General features: G+C 40.8%; 1 protein-coding gene across 2 annotated transcripts in view; it reads left to right on the top strand.

Moving 5' to 3' along the window:
- The window catches only part of LOC109437996 (contactin-associated protein-like 3), a 194,336-nt gene that overhangs the window by 84,538 nt on the left and 92,920 nt on the right, over positions 1 to 16,878 (top strand). For both annotated transcript variants that reach the window (XM_019717554.2, XM_019717553.2), the window contains exon 4: positions 6,174 to 6,321. In XM_019717554.2, coding sequence (XP_019573113.2) covers positions 6,174 to 6,321 — 148 coding nt within the window. The remainder of the gene's footprint in view (positions 1 to 6,173; positions 6,322 to 16,878) is intronic.

The following is a 16,878-nucleotide window of genomic DNA, read 5'->3' as shown; positions in this document are numbered from 1 at the left end:
AGAGATTTTAGGAAAGTCCACATCATGAGTCACGGCAGGCCGTTTATAGGGAAAAGCCACTGGGAGAGGCTTGGTTGGGTAGAGCAGCATCTCAGGGAATCAGGATGAATGAATGTTGTTAGCCAGGTTGATGGACACACAGATATGGTGGTGGCCTGTGTCTGCACACTGAGATAGTGTAGAACTCAACAAAGAAACCAGCTGCTCCATCCGGGAGAAAGCTGCCCCTCCAGCCCTCACTCTGAGCCAGATAACTCAGTTCCCCCCTGCATGTTCCTGGAACTACTGCCCAGCACTGGAGCTCAGAGCAAGTGAGTCTGTCAGCGAGTAAGTCTGTGCACGGTCCCTTTAGGAGAAGTGCCTGGGACTGCAGCTGCCCTCCGTGTCACTCAGCCACAATCTGCTGGTTTTTAAAACCAGAAATTATGGTGACTTCTCTCTCCCTGGCTCTGAAACCATGTGCTGGGGAGCTTGGGCCCCCTTGCTCTTCCAGAGGGCACCCCTGCAACTGAGCTATCTCTACTGATTTTTAATGGTCACACACAGGTGTGGGATCAGGCCCATTTGCATCTCTGCCCCTCCTACCAGTCTTGAGGTGGCTTTTTCTGTATGTCCTTAGTTGTAGAAATTCTGTTCAGCTAGACTTCAGGGGATTCTCAATGATGGTTGTTCTGTAGTTTAGTTATAATTGATGTGGTCCTGAGAGGAGGTGAGCACGGCATTTACCTATTCCACCATGTTGACCATATCCTTGGTTGCATTTTGATACACCAAAAATGGTTTATCAGAAAAAGATATTAAGAAAACTATCCCATTTACAATTACATCAAAAAATAAAATACCTAGGAATAAATTTAATCAAGGAGGTAAAAAACCTGTACTAGGAAAACTATGACACTGAAGAAAGAAATTGAAGGCAATACAAATAAATGGAAACATATATTGTGCTCATGGATAGGAAGAATTAGCACTGATAAAATGTCCATACCACCCAAAGCAATCTATAGATTCAATGCAATCCCTATCAAAATACCAATGGCATTTTTCATAGAACTAGAACAAATAATCTTAAAACTTATATGGAACCACAAAAGAACTCAAACAGCAATCTTAAGAAAGAAGAACAAAATTGGAGAGATCACACTACTTGATATCAAACTATACTACAAGGCTATCGTAATCAGAACAGCATGGTATTGGCATAAAACAGATACATAGATCAATGGAAGAGAATAGAGACCCCAGAAATACATCCATGCCTATATGGTCATTTAATCTATGACAAAAGAGACAAGGACATACAATGGGATAAAGACTGTCTATTCAGGAAATGATGCTGGCAAAACTGGACAGATACATGCAAAAAAATGAAACTGGACCACCTTCTTATACAACATACCGGAATAAACTCAAAATAGGTTAAAAACTAATGTAAGATCTGAAACCATTAAACTCTTAGAAGAAAACCTAGGCAGTAAATTCTCTGACATTGCTCTTAGTGATATTTTTTTTCTGATCTACTTGGGCAAGGGAAACCCCAGAAAAAGTAAACAAATGTGACTGCATCAAACTAAAAACTTTTTGCACAGCAAAGGATACCATCAACAAAATGAAAAGACAGTCTACTGTACGGGAGAAGATATTCACCAGTGATACATCTGATAAGGGGTTAATGTCCAAACTTTATTTAAAAACTCATACAACTCTGCACAAAAAAAAAAAAAAAAAAAAAAAAAAAAAAAAAAAAAAAAGAAAAGAATCCAATTAGAAATGGGCAGAGGACCTGAATAGACATTTCTCCAAAGAGGACAGACAGATGGACAATAGGCATATGAAAAGATGCTCAACATCACTAACCATCAGAGAAATGCAAATAAAAACCTCAATGAGATACCACCTCATACCTGTCAGAATGGCTATCATCAATAAATCAACAAACAACAAGTGATGACGAGGATATGCAGCAAAGAGGACCCGTGTGCTCTGTTGGTGGGATTGCAGATTGGTGCAGCCACTATGGAAAACAGTATGGAGGTTCCCCCCAAAATTAAAAATATAACTACCTTATGACCTAGCAATTTTACTTCTGGGTATTTATCCGAAGAAATCCAGAATACTAATTCAAAAAGATATATGCTCCCTATGTTCATTGCAACACTTTTTTGCAATAGCCAAAGTATGGAAGCAACCTAAGTGCCACCCATCAATAGACAACTGGATAAAAAAGAAGTGGTATCTGTATACATTGGAATATTACTCGGTCATAAAAAGAATAAAATCTTACCATTTGTAACAGCATGGATGGACCTGGAAGGCATTATGTTAAGTGACATAAGTCAGACTGAGAAAGACAAATGCCATATGACCTCACTTTTATGTGGAATCTAAAGAACAAAATAAATGTATAAACAAAACAGAAACAAACTCATAGATACAGGGAACAAACTTATGGTTGCCAGAAGGTAGGGGAGTTGGAGAGCTGGGTGCAAACATTGAATGGATTAATAAATACAATTGGTAGTTACAAAATAGTCATGGGGATGTAAAGTACAGCATAGAGAATATGATCCATAATGTCGCAACAACTATGGATAGTGCCAGTTGGGTGCTAGACTAATCAGGGGGATCACTGCATAAATTACGTAAATGTCTAACCATTGTGTTGTAACTAATATAAAATAATATTATGTATCAACTATAACTGAAAAAAATAAATAATGTATAAAAGAAAATACTAGCATATAAGGAAAACGAAATAATTTGTTTAAATATCACGCCCAGGAAATAATTTCATCATATAGTTAATGCTAAGGTTTAAACTTTTTGTCAGCTCCACTAAAGTAAATATCAACTTTATGTCTTAAATTGAATTATAGTGTTGGGATTGTATTTAATGTAGCGGCCTATATTCCTCTGTTGACTCTTTATCTGGATGTCTTGGGCATTGACCCTGAGATAAAATGTAAAGAATGGGATGCAGGGTCTGACGGATGAGCTGTCTCTGCCGAACACACTAACGATAATCAGAACATCAGCCATGGCCACAACCACAGCTCTTACCTCCAGGTGGGCGGTGGGCAGATCATTATTCAGACATTATCTCACATAATTATTAAACCAACCTTTACAGATAGGTTTTACCAAACTGATTTGTAGGTACAGGAACTGTGGCTTGCAGCAGATGGTACCAGCTAAAACCACAAGTCCGGAAGTGATGACGCTGGAAAACGCTGCTTCTACTTACATCGTCCCGGGCTCTATATATAAAGGCAGGTGTGGGCATTCTTAACTAGTGCCTTGGAGCATGGAGGCAGGGAAAAGAATCTAGCTGATCCTGCATGCAATTGTTAAGTCGGAGATAAGGATGCTGTAGGTCAAAGATGACACTGTCTGATTGAGCGCCTCCACTGAGACCTGGGCTCTCATTGCATTTGAGTTTTCTATATTCGCAGTTCCATCTATCTATACCAGGAAAGACTCCCTTTCGTCATGGCCTACACACCCGATTACTAGTTTGGTTTGGTTGTTAAGACTGGCCCAGTGTTTCATAAAGCTAAATAACCAGGTAGGTGTCATTCTTGGTTGCCCTAAGAAGAGCTCTGCTGCTGTGTGGCATAATTGTAGCTGGCTGTTGGTATTAAAGGATAGACTGGCAAGTGAGTCTGTCCTTCTAGTGCCAAGGAGTACAAGTATAAGAAAGTGCTGACTCTTGTTCCTTAATTTTATTAAACTTCGTTGAAGGAGTATATGTGCACGTCTTTGACTTTTGGGTAATAAAACTTTGTGACATCAGAAAGTGCAGAACTTGAAGGTGAAGCTCCCCAAAATAGCACTACATTTTATGTTTTGACTGTGAGTTCCAAAAAAATTGATAGCATTTAGTTAACATTTGACAGTACATTTCAAAAGACACACACACCACACGTAAGGACCCTTCCTCTTGTTTTTAGAGCATAAACTGTTTGGATCCTTGAATGGGGCAGTGTTTTCTGTGAAGATGTGTTAAGGTTAGGAATGCCTTCAGATGTTACAGCTTCATTGTACATTGGCTGTCTGGGGAAATTGGTTATGATTCCGATGAAGAATCAGTCACACCAATGTTAGAAAGAGATAGAAAGTTTAAAAGGCTGAAGCTTGGCCCTGTGACTCTAACATGCTCAGAGCAGAAGGCGTGGGTTCAAGGCCTGATTTATACGTAGGAAGCCATCACAGGACTTTCTCGGGCTCCAGCAGGTTTCTGCTGAGGTGGCGGGAGAGAGAAGCCCAACGTTTGGAGGATTTGGAGACAGCCACAAGAGGACTTATTTACACGTGAGTGGTGGCGATTTTCCAACAGGTGTTCGTGTTTACAGGGGAAGCAAGGCAGTAGGGGTGAGGGATGAGTGGATTTGCTCATGAGGGTAACCAAAATTGTGGCAAGAAGAAAATTCTGACAGGTCCTAAATTGAAGTATATCAAGCAGAGGATGGAAGGAAGACACAAGAAGGGGTTAATGAGTTAACAACTGCAGGGCCAAACAAAAGTCTGCTTACATTCCTGAGCACTGTTGAAGCTTTGAATTAACTTCCAGGTGGCTATTTCCTAGATTATCTAAAGAGAATAGCCGGCTCCAATGACCCCCAGGAGCCTCTGCATTCTGCTTACACATGAACTTTCCAGACTGTTGCCCACAGCCCATCCAGAAGCAGCAAATACCACTTCCTTAAGGACTCTGCACCTCTCCCAGAACTTTCTCGCCCCATCTTTTCCAGCTGCCTTTATTGTAGCCAATGTAAATTCTTTTAGAACCACTTACATCGTTCTTCTGGCCACGTGATGTGTAAAAGAGCCTGTCTGCTCCAGGATGCCGGACATGTTGCCTTTTCCACAGAGCACTGCTGCTGGTTCCGACTGCAGTCCCCAGGACCTGGTCCTTTTCTGGCTAGCAATGGCCCATCAACCCTTTAAAAAAGTCTTTCAGCAGCTAAGTTTTGTTGTGTCTTGTTTTACAATTATTTCACCCGAATCCCATCCACATATTGTTGTTACATGTGAAAGTGCAGAGCGTGTTAGTAAACACTGTAAGGGAGATTTGCTAGGGTGGTGTGGACAGGCTGCTCTCCCTGTGTACTGGACTTTGTGCTGTGTTTTGTAAGTTTTCTCATGTATATGTAATTCTTACCATTTAAAAAAAATCCTGATGGAAGGAGAACTGACTCTGGGTGATGAACACACAATGGGATTTATAGATGATGTAATACAGAATTGTACACCTGAAATCTATGTAATTTTACTAATAATTGTCACCCCAATAAATTTAATAATAAAAAAAAAAGTCATAAAAAAAAACCCTTCATCATCAGTAACATATCTATAATCCTTACGTGTGTATAGAGATACACCACCCTCACGTTTGGTTTCCCTGCACTCTGACACTTACATTACAAAGAACACCCAGAGACAGGAGTCCCTTCTAACAACGTGCTCTCATGCTGCCTCTCCTGGCGTGAAGCCAGATGCCCGTGACTGAAAAAGCACACGTCTTTGTCCTGTGACAGGCGCTGTTGGTGTGTTTCCTCCAGGCCCTCCCTCAATGCTGATGACTTGGGGCAGACCAACAGCACACAGAGAACATTGGGATTGACAGCCCAGGGCCCTAGTCCTGGCTGTGCTAGGTAATAGCTGTTCTACCTGCAGACAACTGTTCCCTGCCTAGATGCTGGTTTTGTATTTATAAGTTAAGGGGTTAGTACCAGGGCACTTCTCAGGTCCCTTCTAGCTCTCAAATGGTAGGGTCTAGGTTTCCTTTCACACATCCTGGAAGTTACTGTCGTACTTTGTTGCCCTGGCTGGGAAGTTGCACTGGGGTGTCTTGACCTCTTGGAGATTAGGGCAAGGGTTTAGAGGGTAACCACTTTGTAAAAGCAGGCCTTTGAGGGGAGCAGGTTTGTAGTCTGTCGAATGGTGCTGAAGAAATTTAAACTGCCTTGCAATAAGGAAAACTTAGACAATGGTGACTAATCCAGAGCAAAGGAGAGGCTGTGACATCCCTCTGAAACATCTGCAGTTTCTTAAAGCTGGCAGCCTTTTGCATATTAACAGAGTGAAGCATGCGTTGTCTGTTGGCATTGGAGGCGACAACACGAAGAGGGTGTTCTGCAGACACATTGATCCCTTTCTTTGCTTTCTCTCAGGGTTTTCCAGGAAACACAAACGCAGATAGTGTGGTCCACTACAGACTCCAGCCTCCCTTCGAAGCCCGGTTCCTGCGCTTCCTCCCCTTAGGCTGGAATCCTAAGGGCAGGATTGGAATGCGGGTCGAGGTGTACGGATGTGCATACAGTAAGTGGTGTTTGCTCCCCGACTGACATCCACGGCCCCATGACGTGCTCTGAACTCCAAAGTGGAAGCTGAACTTGAGTCGTTCAGCCTTTTATATATCTGAGTACATAGAACTGGGTTTTTATTGGAATGCCTTGATAACATCATAGAGTTAGCAGTGTGCCTTATAGTAGGCACCTCATCAAATGAGTGGAGTTTGAATCAACACAGTAATTTCTGTGACTGATGGTGCTGTTCCTGACACTGAGGTGACCCTCAAGGTGGCTGCAGTACTCGCACATTCCCTGTACCCCACAGTGACTCTCTTCTCACTCCACTTTTCTCTACTTACATCCCCAGGCAACCTTCTTGTGAATATCGTGTCTTTCCTCTTTTCTCCAACAATGATAAAAGTAGTAAAACTGGCAGCCAGTGTGAACACAAACACAGGCATAGACACATTCAATGAAGTACATGGGTGGACCAACTCTACAGGCATCGTTTAGAAGATCCAGAATGTATTGGTATCTCATAAATTAGCACAAAATGAAAACTTAATTTAAAAAATATTCTTCTAGAAAACTGGAGAATACCCTAAACAGTAAGTTGGGTGGGAACGTCTTACGAGGCTGGGCGTTTGGTCACACCTTACTCTGTATCTGGTCAGAGCATGAGCTTTGCAGAGAAGTGTAATAAAGTCTACCATATACAGAATATTTAGTGTGTCAGGTTTTATCTCCTATGAACATTTTCTCATTCAACTTCCAAACTAGCCAAGTGAACTTGGTATAATAGCAACCATTGCTTCGCAGGAGGAAGAAACTGAAACTTAGAGAAATTGATATGTTTGCTGGAGCTGTTACCTCTTGGATCTAAGATATAAAAATGAATCTGTCTTTTTTCTAAATTTGGTTCTCATAACTAGTATACAGGCATTCATGTCTTTATTCCATCACTTGTCATATAAGAATTTATTGAACACTTGCTATTTGCAGAAAGCTGTGTTAGGTCTTGGGTGCAGGGATGCTTCTAAAATTATTCATTTTTGTGGTCAAGGTTTTATGGGAAGTTATAAAACTGTGCAGAACAAATGTAAAATATTGTAACATGAAAATGGGGCTTGGGGAGTAGAGTGGTCAGTCAGTTAGGTTGGAAAAAGAACCTCTCTAGCAGTCAGATTTCAAACTGAAGGACATAGGTTGTGAGAAAGGAAGTAGGGAGGGGGCTTATAGGAGGAGACAGCCTACATAAATTGTGGGAGCAGGGTCGTAGGGCTCTGTTAGTGCAGATGTGGGGGGTGTGGGCACTGTGGGGTGCGGTGAGTGGTTTACGAGCAATGATACCATGTGCACTTTACTAACCCCACAGACAGTGAGTGGTTCTGAAGGTGAGGCTCACTGAAGCAGTGCCATCCCACACCCCAGGGCCTTTCTAGCTTCTGTCACCCCCTCCCAATGATACGAGCCATGCCACTTTTGTTCCTAATCCTGCCTCTGCTTTCTAGGGTTTATATTTCCATGGAACACTTAGCATATATGGTGTTTCATTCCCATCAACCTTTATCCCCTTTCCATTGGTCACTTCCTTCTCTCCTGTTGTTTCTGGGACCCATGAATGTGCTCACTGATGCCACAGCTAGGATGCCTGATACTTGGAGTTGCTCTTTGATCCCAGGAAATTAGCTTCTCCTTCTCCCATTACTCTGGAAACAACTTCAGGTTTGCCGACTTCAAAGCTGAACACGCTCATTGATGGGGATTTGCCATTAGCTTGACGTTCTTCCTGAGGAGGTATTTCACCAGTTCCTTGGGTTACAGGTCGGTACCAGGAAGATCAAAGCTGCATGTCTGGTCCACAGAAGGACCAGTTGCTATGCAGCTGTCAGGGAACCAGTGTGCGTCTCACCTTCAGCAAACGTGAGCTGTTGTGCACCAGGAGATCTAGCGTAAGAATGCAGACAGACAATAATCACCACTACTTGTAAAACAGCACAAAGTATATTCCTTAATAACAGTGCCTCTGATTGTTTTCATTTTTATTATTAATAAGAATCATTGTTCAAGCACAGAGCTTTGCATTTTTATTTTTGACAGTAATTTAATGATATGGTTTAAAACCAAAAGTGATAATTACTTTTTTTTTTCATTTGTATTTCCACCGTTCTGTTGATATTGAGAAAATGTCCAAACTATAAGCATCATGGCATATAATGTCTCTTAGACTCAACCTCTTTTCAGTTTCATTTCTTTATACTCATTTACAGTGATAGTCATTCTTCCTTTGAACACTGTGCATTTTCATAGCTTCCTGGCTTGGCATATCCATTTTTCTACTTGAAAGGCCCTTTCTCCATTTCTAATGTATGGGGGTGAACTGTGTTGGGGTCTTCTTAAGGTCCCTCTGACCTGCACACTGAGGCAAAGTGTCCCCCAGGAGGCCCTCTGTGGCCCTGCTCTTCTCCACTTTCCCTTGCCCCTTCCGTCCAATGTCGGCATTCCCTACAGAGTTGTTCTAGGCCTTGTATTTCACGCTACAAAGGTCTCTCTTGGGGTTTTCTTCCACTTTCTCAACTTTTCAGTAACATTTATAATACATACTGCCTGATCCATTGCAAACTGACATCCTTGAGGCAGGTCTCTGAGGCCTCAGGCACCCGACACTCTCCCCAGATGTTTGTTTCTGTGAGGAGATGGTTGTACACCTTTTGAGTCTCTTCTGACCTTTCCTTTTTGTCATCTACTTTTACTCCTCATGTTCATGTTCAGTGATATTCTCAGTGCTCCCTTGACAGCTTGTACTATTCCCATCATATTATCCTGTACTAGCCGTGCAATTGTAATGCAGTTTTATCTTTTTGTAATAATGTTATTTATTTTTTAAGATTTTTATTAAAATATACCTAATATACAATATTACATTAGTTTCAGGTGTACATCATAGTTATTCAACAGTACCAACCTGGCATTATACATAGTTATTACCATATTATTGATTATATTCCCTATACTTTACATCTCCATGACTATTTTGTAACTACCTGTTTGTATTTCTTAATCCCTTTACTTTCTTCATCCTGCCCCCAACCCCCTGCCATCTGTCACCCACCTGACACCATACATAGTGATTACAATATTACTGACGATATTACTTATGCTATACCCTACATCCCCATGACTGCTACGTAACAACCAATTTGTACTTCTTAATCCCTTCCTTCTTTTCACTTACCCCCTAACCCCCTCCAATCTGGCAACCATCAAAATGTTCTCTGTATCTATGAGTTTGTTTCTGTTTCATTGTTCATTTATCCTATTCTCTAGATTCCACATATAAGTGAAATCATATGACATTTGTTTTTCACTGTCTGACTTACTACACTAAGCACAATACCATCTAGGTCCATGGCAAGATTTCCTTCTTTTTTATGGCTGAGTCATATTCCATTGTACATATGTACCACCTCTTTATCCATTCATCCATTCAGGGACACCCCGGTTGCCTTCATATCCTGGCCATTGTAAATAATGCTGCAATGAACATATAGATGAGCACATCCCCTTGAAGTAGTGTTTTGGGTTTGTTTGGATGAATACCCAGAAGTAGGGTTACTGGGTCCTTCTTTGTCCCTTCTTATAGTCTTTATTTTAAAGTCTGTTTTGTCTGGTATAAGTACTGCTGCCCCAGCTTTTTGTTTGTTGTTTTATTTCCATTTTCATGAAATATTTTTTTCCATCCCTTTACTTTCAGTCTGTGTGTGTCTTTTGATCTAAAGTAAGTCTCCTGTAGGCATCATATGTAAGCATCATGTTTTCTTATCCATTCAGCCCCCCTGGCTTTTGACTGGATCATTTAATCCATTACATTGAAAGTAATTATTGATAGATGTATAGTTATTGCCATTTTATTATTCATATGTTTGTTTATTTTTTTTCCATCTTAAAGAAATCTCTCCAAGATTCCTTGTAATTCTGGTTTGGTGGTGATGAACTCCTTTAGCTTTTTCTTGTTTGGGAAGCTCTTTATATGTCCTTTGATTCTAAATGATAGCTTTGCTGGATAGAGTAATATTAGTTTTAGGTCCTTGCTTTTCATCACTTTGAATATTTCTTGCCAATCCCTTCTGGCCAGCAAAGTGCCTCTTGAGAAGTTAGCTGAGAGTCTTATGGCAGCTCCCTTATAGGTAACTAACTGTTTGTCTCTTACTGCTTTATGATCCTTCTTTATCTTTAAGCTTTGGCATTTTAATTATGATGTGTCTTGGTGTGGGCCTCTTTGGGTTCATCTTATGTGGGACTCTCTGTGCTTCCTGGGCTTGCATATCTATTTCCTTCTCCAGGTTAGGGAAGTTTTCCATCATTATTTCTTCAAATAGGTTTTTCAATTTCTTGCTCTCTCTCTTCTCCTTCTGGTACCCTTATGATGCGACTGTTGCTATGCTTGATGTTGTCCCAGAGACCCTTTAAACTCTCCTCATTTTTTTGTATTCTTTTTGCTGTTCTGATAGTTACCATTTCATATCATACCAGATATGGTGTTTACTGCTACCATATCTTCTAAAATACTGATTTGATCCTCTGCTTCATCTCATCTACTGTTGATTCCCTCTAATGTATTCTTCATTTCCGTTATTGTATTCTTGATTTCTGACTGGTTCTTTTCTATGTTTTCTATCTCCATTTTTATGTTTCCTATCTCTTTGTTGACGTTCTCCCTGAGATCACTGAGCATCCTTATAACCAGTATTTGTAACTCTACATCTGGTAGATTGCTTGTCTCCATTTTGTTTAGTTCTTTTATGGAGCTTTGTTCTATTCTTTTATTTGGGACATGTTTCATTGTCTCTCCATTTTGGCTGCCTCCCTGTTTTTGTTTCTATGTATTAGGTAGGGCTGCTATGTCTCCTGGTCTTAGTAGAGTGGCCTTATGTAGTAGGTGTGCTGTGGGGCTCAGTGCAGTCTTCCTGGTCCCTTGAGCCACACACTCCAGGTGTGTCCCTTGTGTGGATTTTGTATGCCCTGCTGCTGTAGTTGAGCCTTGGTTGCTGTTTGCACATTAATGGGGGGATGACCCTTGAGCTCACTGATTGCGAGGACTGGCCGTGACTACAGTGGAGGAGCTGTAGTACAGGGGCTGACCGTAGAGAGCAGGATCTGCCTCAGCAGGGCTCTGGTGCCTGCCCAGTCCGCTCCTTGGGTGTGTCATCCTTGGAGGTGGCTGAGTGATTCTCCAGCTCCTTTCAAAGCTGGCCATGGGTGGGCCAGCCCCAAGACCACCTGGGAGGGGACCCACTGAAAGTCAACTTCAGCCCATTTCCCTGCAGGGCCACCTGGCAGGAGCCACAAAGCAATCTGCAGATGGCTGCCACCCGTGCTATGCTTGGAATTACCTTGAGAGGCCCAACCACGAACCAAGGATGGCTGCCACTAGTGCTGGGCTTAGGCTGCTTAGCCACAGGTACAGGCCACACTCAAGCCAGATGATGCTTGTCTGGGTTCTGAGAACTTCTGAGAGATCGTAGGAAAGTGCAGCTTGAGCCAATGCAGGCGTTTGTATGAAAAAGCCACTGGAAGCTGCCTGGGTGGGCCTGAAAGTTGGGTGGGGCAGGGTCTCAGAATCAGCAGGATGTGTCCAACAAATGGTGACAGCCGACTTGATAGAGACTCAGATATGGCAGCCAAATGCATCTGCATGCTGGGAAGGAGGAGGGCTCAACAAAGAAACAGTGGCTTCTGCCAGCTCCTCCATCCAGGAGAAAGCTGCCCCTCTAGCCCTTGTCATGAAGCCAGATAACTCTGTTTCTCTCCCCCCCACCCAGTATGTCCCTGTCAGTTCTCCAGCTGCTGCCCCAACACTGGAGCTCAGAGCTAGTGATTCTGTCAGTGAGGAAGTCCATGCATGGTCCCTGTAAGAAGAGTGCCTGGGACTCTAGACACTCTACATCTCACTGAGCCACAATTTCTGTTGGTTTCCACAACCAGAAATTATGGGGACTTCTCTCCCTGGTACTGAAACTCTGGGCCTCATGTGGCGCTGGGACCCTTTGCTTCTTTGGGGGAGACCTCTGCAGCCTAGCTATCCCTCCTGATTTTTAATGGTCAAACATGGGTGTGGGACCAGCAGGTTCCGTGTCTCTACCCCTCCTACCAGTCTTGAGGTGGCTTCTTCTGTATGTCCGTAGTTGTAGGGTGTCAGTTCAGCTAGACTTCAGGTGATTCTCAATGATTGTTTGTTTGTTTGTTTGTTTCTTGTAGTTTAGTTGTAATTTTGATGTGGTCATCAGAGAAGGTGAGCATAGTATTTGCCTACTTTGCCATCTTGACCAGAATCCCTAATGTTATCTTTATTAATGTGTTTGTTTTTTGAATAAGAGCGGGAAGAAAACAAGGAAAGGAGGGAGGGAGGAAGGGAGAGAAGGGAAGGAAGGAAGGCACGTGGAATAAGTGGGCACAGAAAGCTGAGCACCCATGGAGGGGTCTGCCAGTTATCTATGTGACACTCCAGCCCTGTGTCAAATCGGGCATTGAAAATAAAATGGGTAAGAAGGAAAGAGAAGGGAAAAGAGCATGTAATTGGTTGTTTTAAAATGTTGCTTATTTAATAAAATATATTGACTGTTGGAATGAAAAAATATATAGGTTTTATTTAATGGTCTCAACATGTGTCGGTATTTATAAACATGCTGTTGCATTTTATAAGAATAAAGAATGTGTATTTTGAAACATTTAAGGAAAATATTAAGAGAAGAGTCTACATATACAACGTCCTTCTGTTCAGTACTGGTCCTACTCTAAGTAGGTTTCTGTTTACAAAATGCATTAATAGAAGAACATGGAATGAAGGTGGAAGTAGTCACCTTGATGAGGAAAAAACCTGGAAGTTAATCAATAATAGTCTTTGGTCATATGAGAGAATGCTGATCTGTTATCAGGTCCAGTTATGAAAAGCAGAAAATAGTCCAACTACATTAGAAAAGGTATTCTTTTAATTCCAAACAAGTTTATGGGACTTCTCTCCTGTCACGGCACCATGCTGAGTAAGGACTGAGGTCCAATGTTTGCCCCACACGCTGAGGAGCTGGTGCAGGTGGGGAGAAATTTCTCTTGTCTGCAGCCCAGCTGAATTTGGGAGTGGGTTTCTGATTGTCAATTTATGTCAAAGTATAAATAGAAGATAGCTGTTGATTGAAAGATAAAAAATGATAAATTTCTCTAAATTTAGCCTTATGGTTTTTATCTGATATTTTTATCTTTAATATTTAATAATATTAAAGTTAAAATAATGTTAACTCTAAAATCATGTGAAACAGGAGAGCCTCTTATATTAGTTGATGTAATAAGCCTGCCTTTATTTAATGCTATTTTAATTTATTTGATTTCTATTGCAGTTATTACATAATTGCTGATTTATTTTTAATCACCTCCCAAATTAAAGTTATAAACAAGCTATTGCATCTAAGTAAGGCTTTTGCTGAAGGTAAATATTGAAAGACATATTAATATACAACTAATAAAGTACAGCAGAACAAACAAAGTTGGATTATATTATAATAATTAAATTAATTTAAAGGTATAAAAATAACTTCTAGGCATTTAAAATGTTATTTTTAAATGTTATAATTTGTTACCAGAATTTGAAGCTTGAAATGACCTGTGATGTCTGAAAAACCTCAGAGTTGGACAGTAGGACCAATTATAAATAAAACAGAAGTGATATGTTATCAGTAACATTATTCACTCACGAGTATACAAAACTTAATGATTTCTAAATTGCTTTCCTAGCCTGGCTTACCTGACCACCCCTAGCCCTACTCTTCCTCCAGTATTCTTGGGTTAACAATTCTGTCATTCACCAGGAACTTACACTAGAAACATGGGTGTCACCCTTGGCACATCTGTGTCCCTACACGTCCAGTGAATACCAAATATTGCATATGCTGTCTCCAAATCATACCCTAAATTATTTTAATTTTCTCTTAGCTCAGCTCACCCACATAATGCAAACCTAGAGTCACGAAGAAAGTCTCTTCTCCTCTGCACAAGTATTTTACCTGGTTTGAAGTGTTTCTTCCCAATTTTTTCACCTGTCTGTCTACATCCCATCATTCAGGTCTGTGCTTCAATGTCTCTTCCCCAGAGACGCATCCTCCGATTGCTCTTCTGAATTTGGGTCCTCCCTGTAGAGTGGCTAGCTGGTTGGCCTGTCAGTACTTTGCCCTAACTAGTATTGAAATCTCAGGCTGGCTTTGACGCTGGCCTTCCCTTGCTGCCTCTCACTGAGACAGCTACTGTTAACAGCACCTTTTGGATGGAATGTTTAGTGTGCTCTGCTTCCCAGCCCTGGTAGATGTGCAGTGCCATGGGCTGGAGGTGCAAGTGGTGAGACTGAAGTAATCTCTGGCTCAAGATATTTGTTAAAATATATATATAGTCTCCATGTCAATTCTGATGTTCTTCATTCCTTTGTCTTGATCCATGTATCATTTTTTTGATCTTGATTTCCATGTATCAGTTTTCTTCTGCCACAGAGACTTCCTTTAACATTTCTTGTAGTAGTAAGGATCTGCTGATGAGAAATTCAGTTTTTGTACTTGTATGTCTGAAAAATGTTATTTCACCTTCATTTTTGAAAGTTATTTTCACTCAGTATAGAATTCTAGAGTGACGTTTTTTCATTCAATACTTTCAAGATGTTGCTTTGCTGTTTTACAACTTGCATCCTTTCCAGTGAGAAATCTGCAGCCATCTGTATATGTTTCTCTGAGGGTATCATGTCCTTTTTTTATGTAGCTGCTTTTAGGATTTTGAGGAATTTGAATCTGATCTGCCTTGATTGTGTTTTCTTCTGTTTGGAGTTCACTGGGCTATTTGAAATGGTAGGTTTATAGTTGTCATCAGGTTTGGAAAGTTTTAGTCATTGGTTTTTCAAATAGTTTTTTCTAATCACCTCTCCCTTCTCCTTAAGGGACTCAATTACATACATCAGATAAAACACATATCAGGTTGTTTGATTTTGTTTTGTCACACACGTCACTGATGTCTTTTTGTTTTCTTAAATGATTATCTTTTCCTCTTCGTTTCATTTTAGAATATTTTTATTGCTATATCTTCAAGTTCACTAATCCCTCTTTTGCAGTCTTTAACCTGACTACTAATACACTTCCATGCAGTGTATTTTTCATTTTAGATATTGCAATTTTCACTTTTTTAGTATATTTTGAGTATCTAATTGACTTTTTGAACATATGGATGAGAATTATAAAAACTATCTTAATGTCTTTCTTTGCTCATTATAATATCTATGTCAGTTATGTGTGATTGATCTTTTTCTCCTCAATATGGGTTACACTTTCCAACTTCTTTGTGTGCCTGAAAAATTCTGATTAGATGCCAGACATTTTGATTTTTATGTTTGTTGGATGCTGGATATTTTTGCATTCTCATATGCTTGAGCTTTGTTCAAGGACACATTGAGTTGAAGGGATTTTATCCTTTTAAAATCTGTTAGCCCACACCACAGCAGTGTGTAGTCTGGGGCTAATTATTCCCACTACTAAGGTAAGACCCTTCTGAAAACTCCGCCCAATGACAGTGAGTTATGAGGTTTCCAGTCTGCATGATAAGAACGGGCACTATGTGCATGTTAGCACTATTTCCTATTCACCCTTTCAGATGGTCCTTTTCCCAGTTTTGATGAGTTTCTTCACTTGCGTGCAATGATGAACCTTGTTACATGCTCAAGAGGGGTGTGTTCAGATCACTGGTGCTGTCTGTTCTCCTCTCGTACTCTGCCTATGGACTCTAGATGCTTTGTTTTTACCAGCCTCGTCACTCTGTCTCCTCTACTCAGGGAGTCTGCTGGGCTCTGCCTCAGTTCCTCCTTTCTGCTCAGAGACCTGGAAACTCTCTCTTGGCAGTGCGATAGGGAGTCACATGGCTCATCTTTGTTGTGTCACATCTCTTAGGCATCACTCTTTTCTTGCTTGATCAATTCTTGTTGTACCTCCTTTTCTTTGCCTAATGCTCTACCAATAATAATGTAACCAACACCCACTGAGGACTTACCATGTTTCAGGTACTGCTGTACACGCTGTATAGACATTAAGTGGTTTAATACTCATATCAGTGCTGCTCAGGAAAGACTCCTTTATTCTTTACCAATGAGGAAACCGAGGCACAGAGAGGTTAAGCAGGTTTTCCACAATGGAACCAAGATTCAAACCCTCACAAGACAACTCCACAGTCCTTTCTCTGAGCTACCACTCTATGTTGTAAAGCTCTGTTTGTGGGACCAGGTTCAGAGGCTGTAAATATATCATCACAAATGTAGTCTCACTACTGGTAGATGGATCCTTTCCCTAATTGGCTAGTAAGTGTGGGCCCTTCTTTACTAATACTGTTAGTGATTAAGTCATCAAAATATAACTTCAGTTAATAAAACTGATTATAAATTAAAATTACATCAAATTTGAAAAACATTTCCTACTTTCAACTAAGTATTACATTTCCTCCTACTCTTTTGGAATGTAGGTTCTGTACTCTTACAATAAGGGAAGCAATTGCTTCCTATATTAATGAATAA

This window comes from Rhinolophus sinicus, linkage group LG04 (genome assembly GCF_036562045.2).
Source record: "Rhinolophus sinicus isolate RSC01 linkage group LG04, ASM3656204v1, whole genome shotgun sequence".
Lineage (NCBI taxonomy): Eukaryota > Metazoa > Chordata > Mammalia > Chiroptera > Rhinolophidae > Rhinolophus > Rhinolophus sinicus.
Note: the sequence above shows the minus strand (reverse complement) of the source record. Positions and strands in the feature narration are given on the sequence as shown.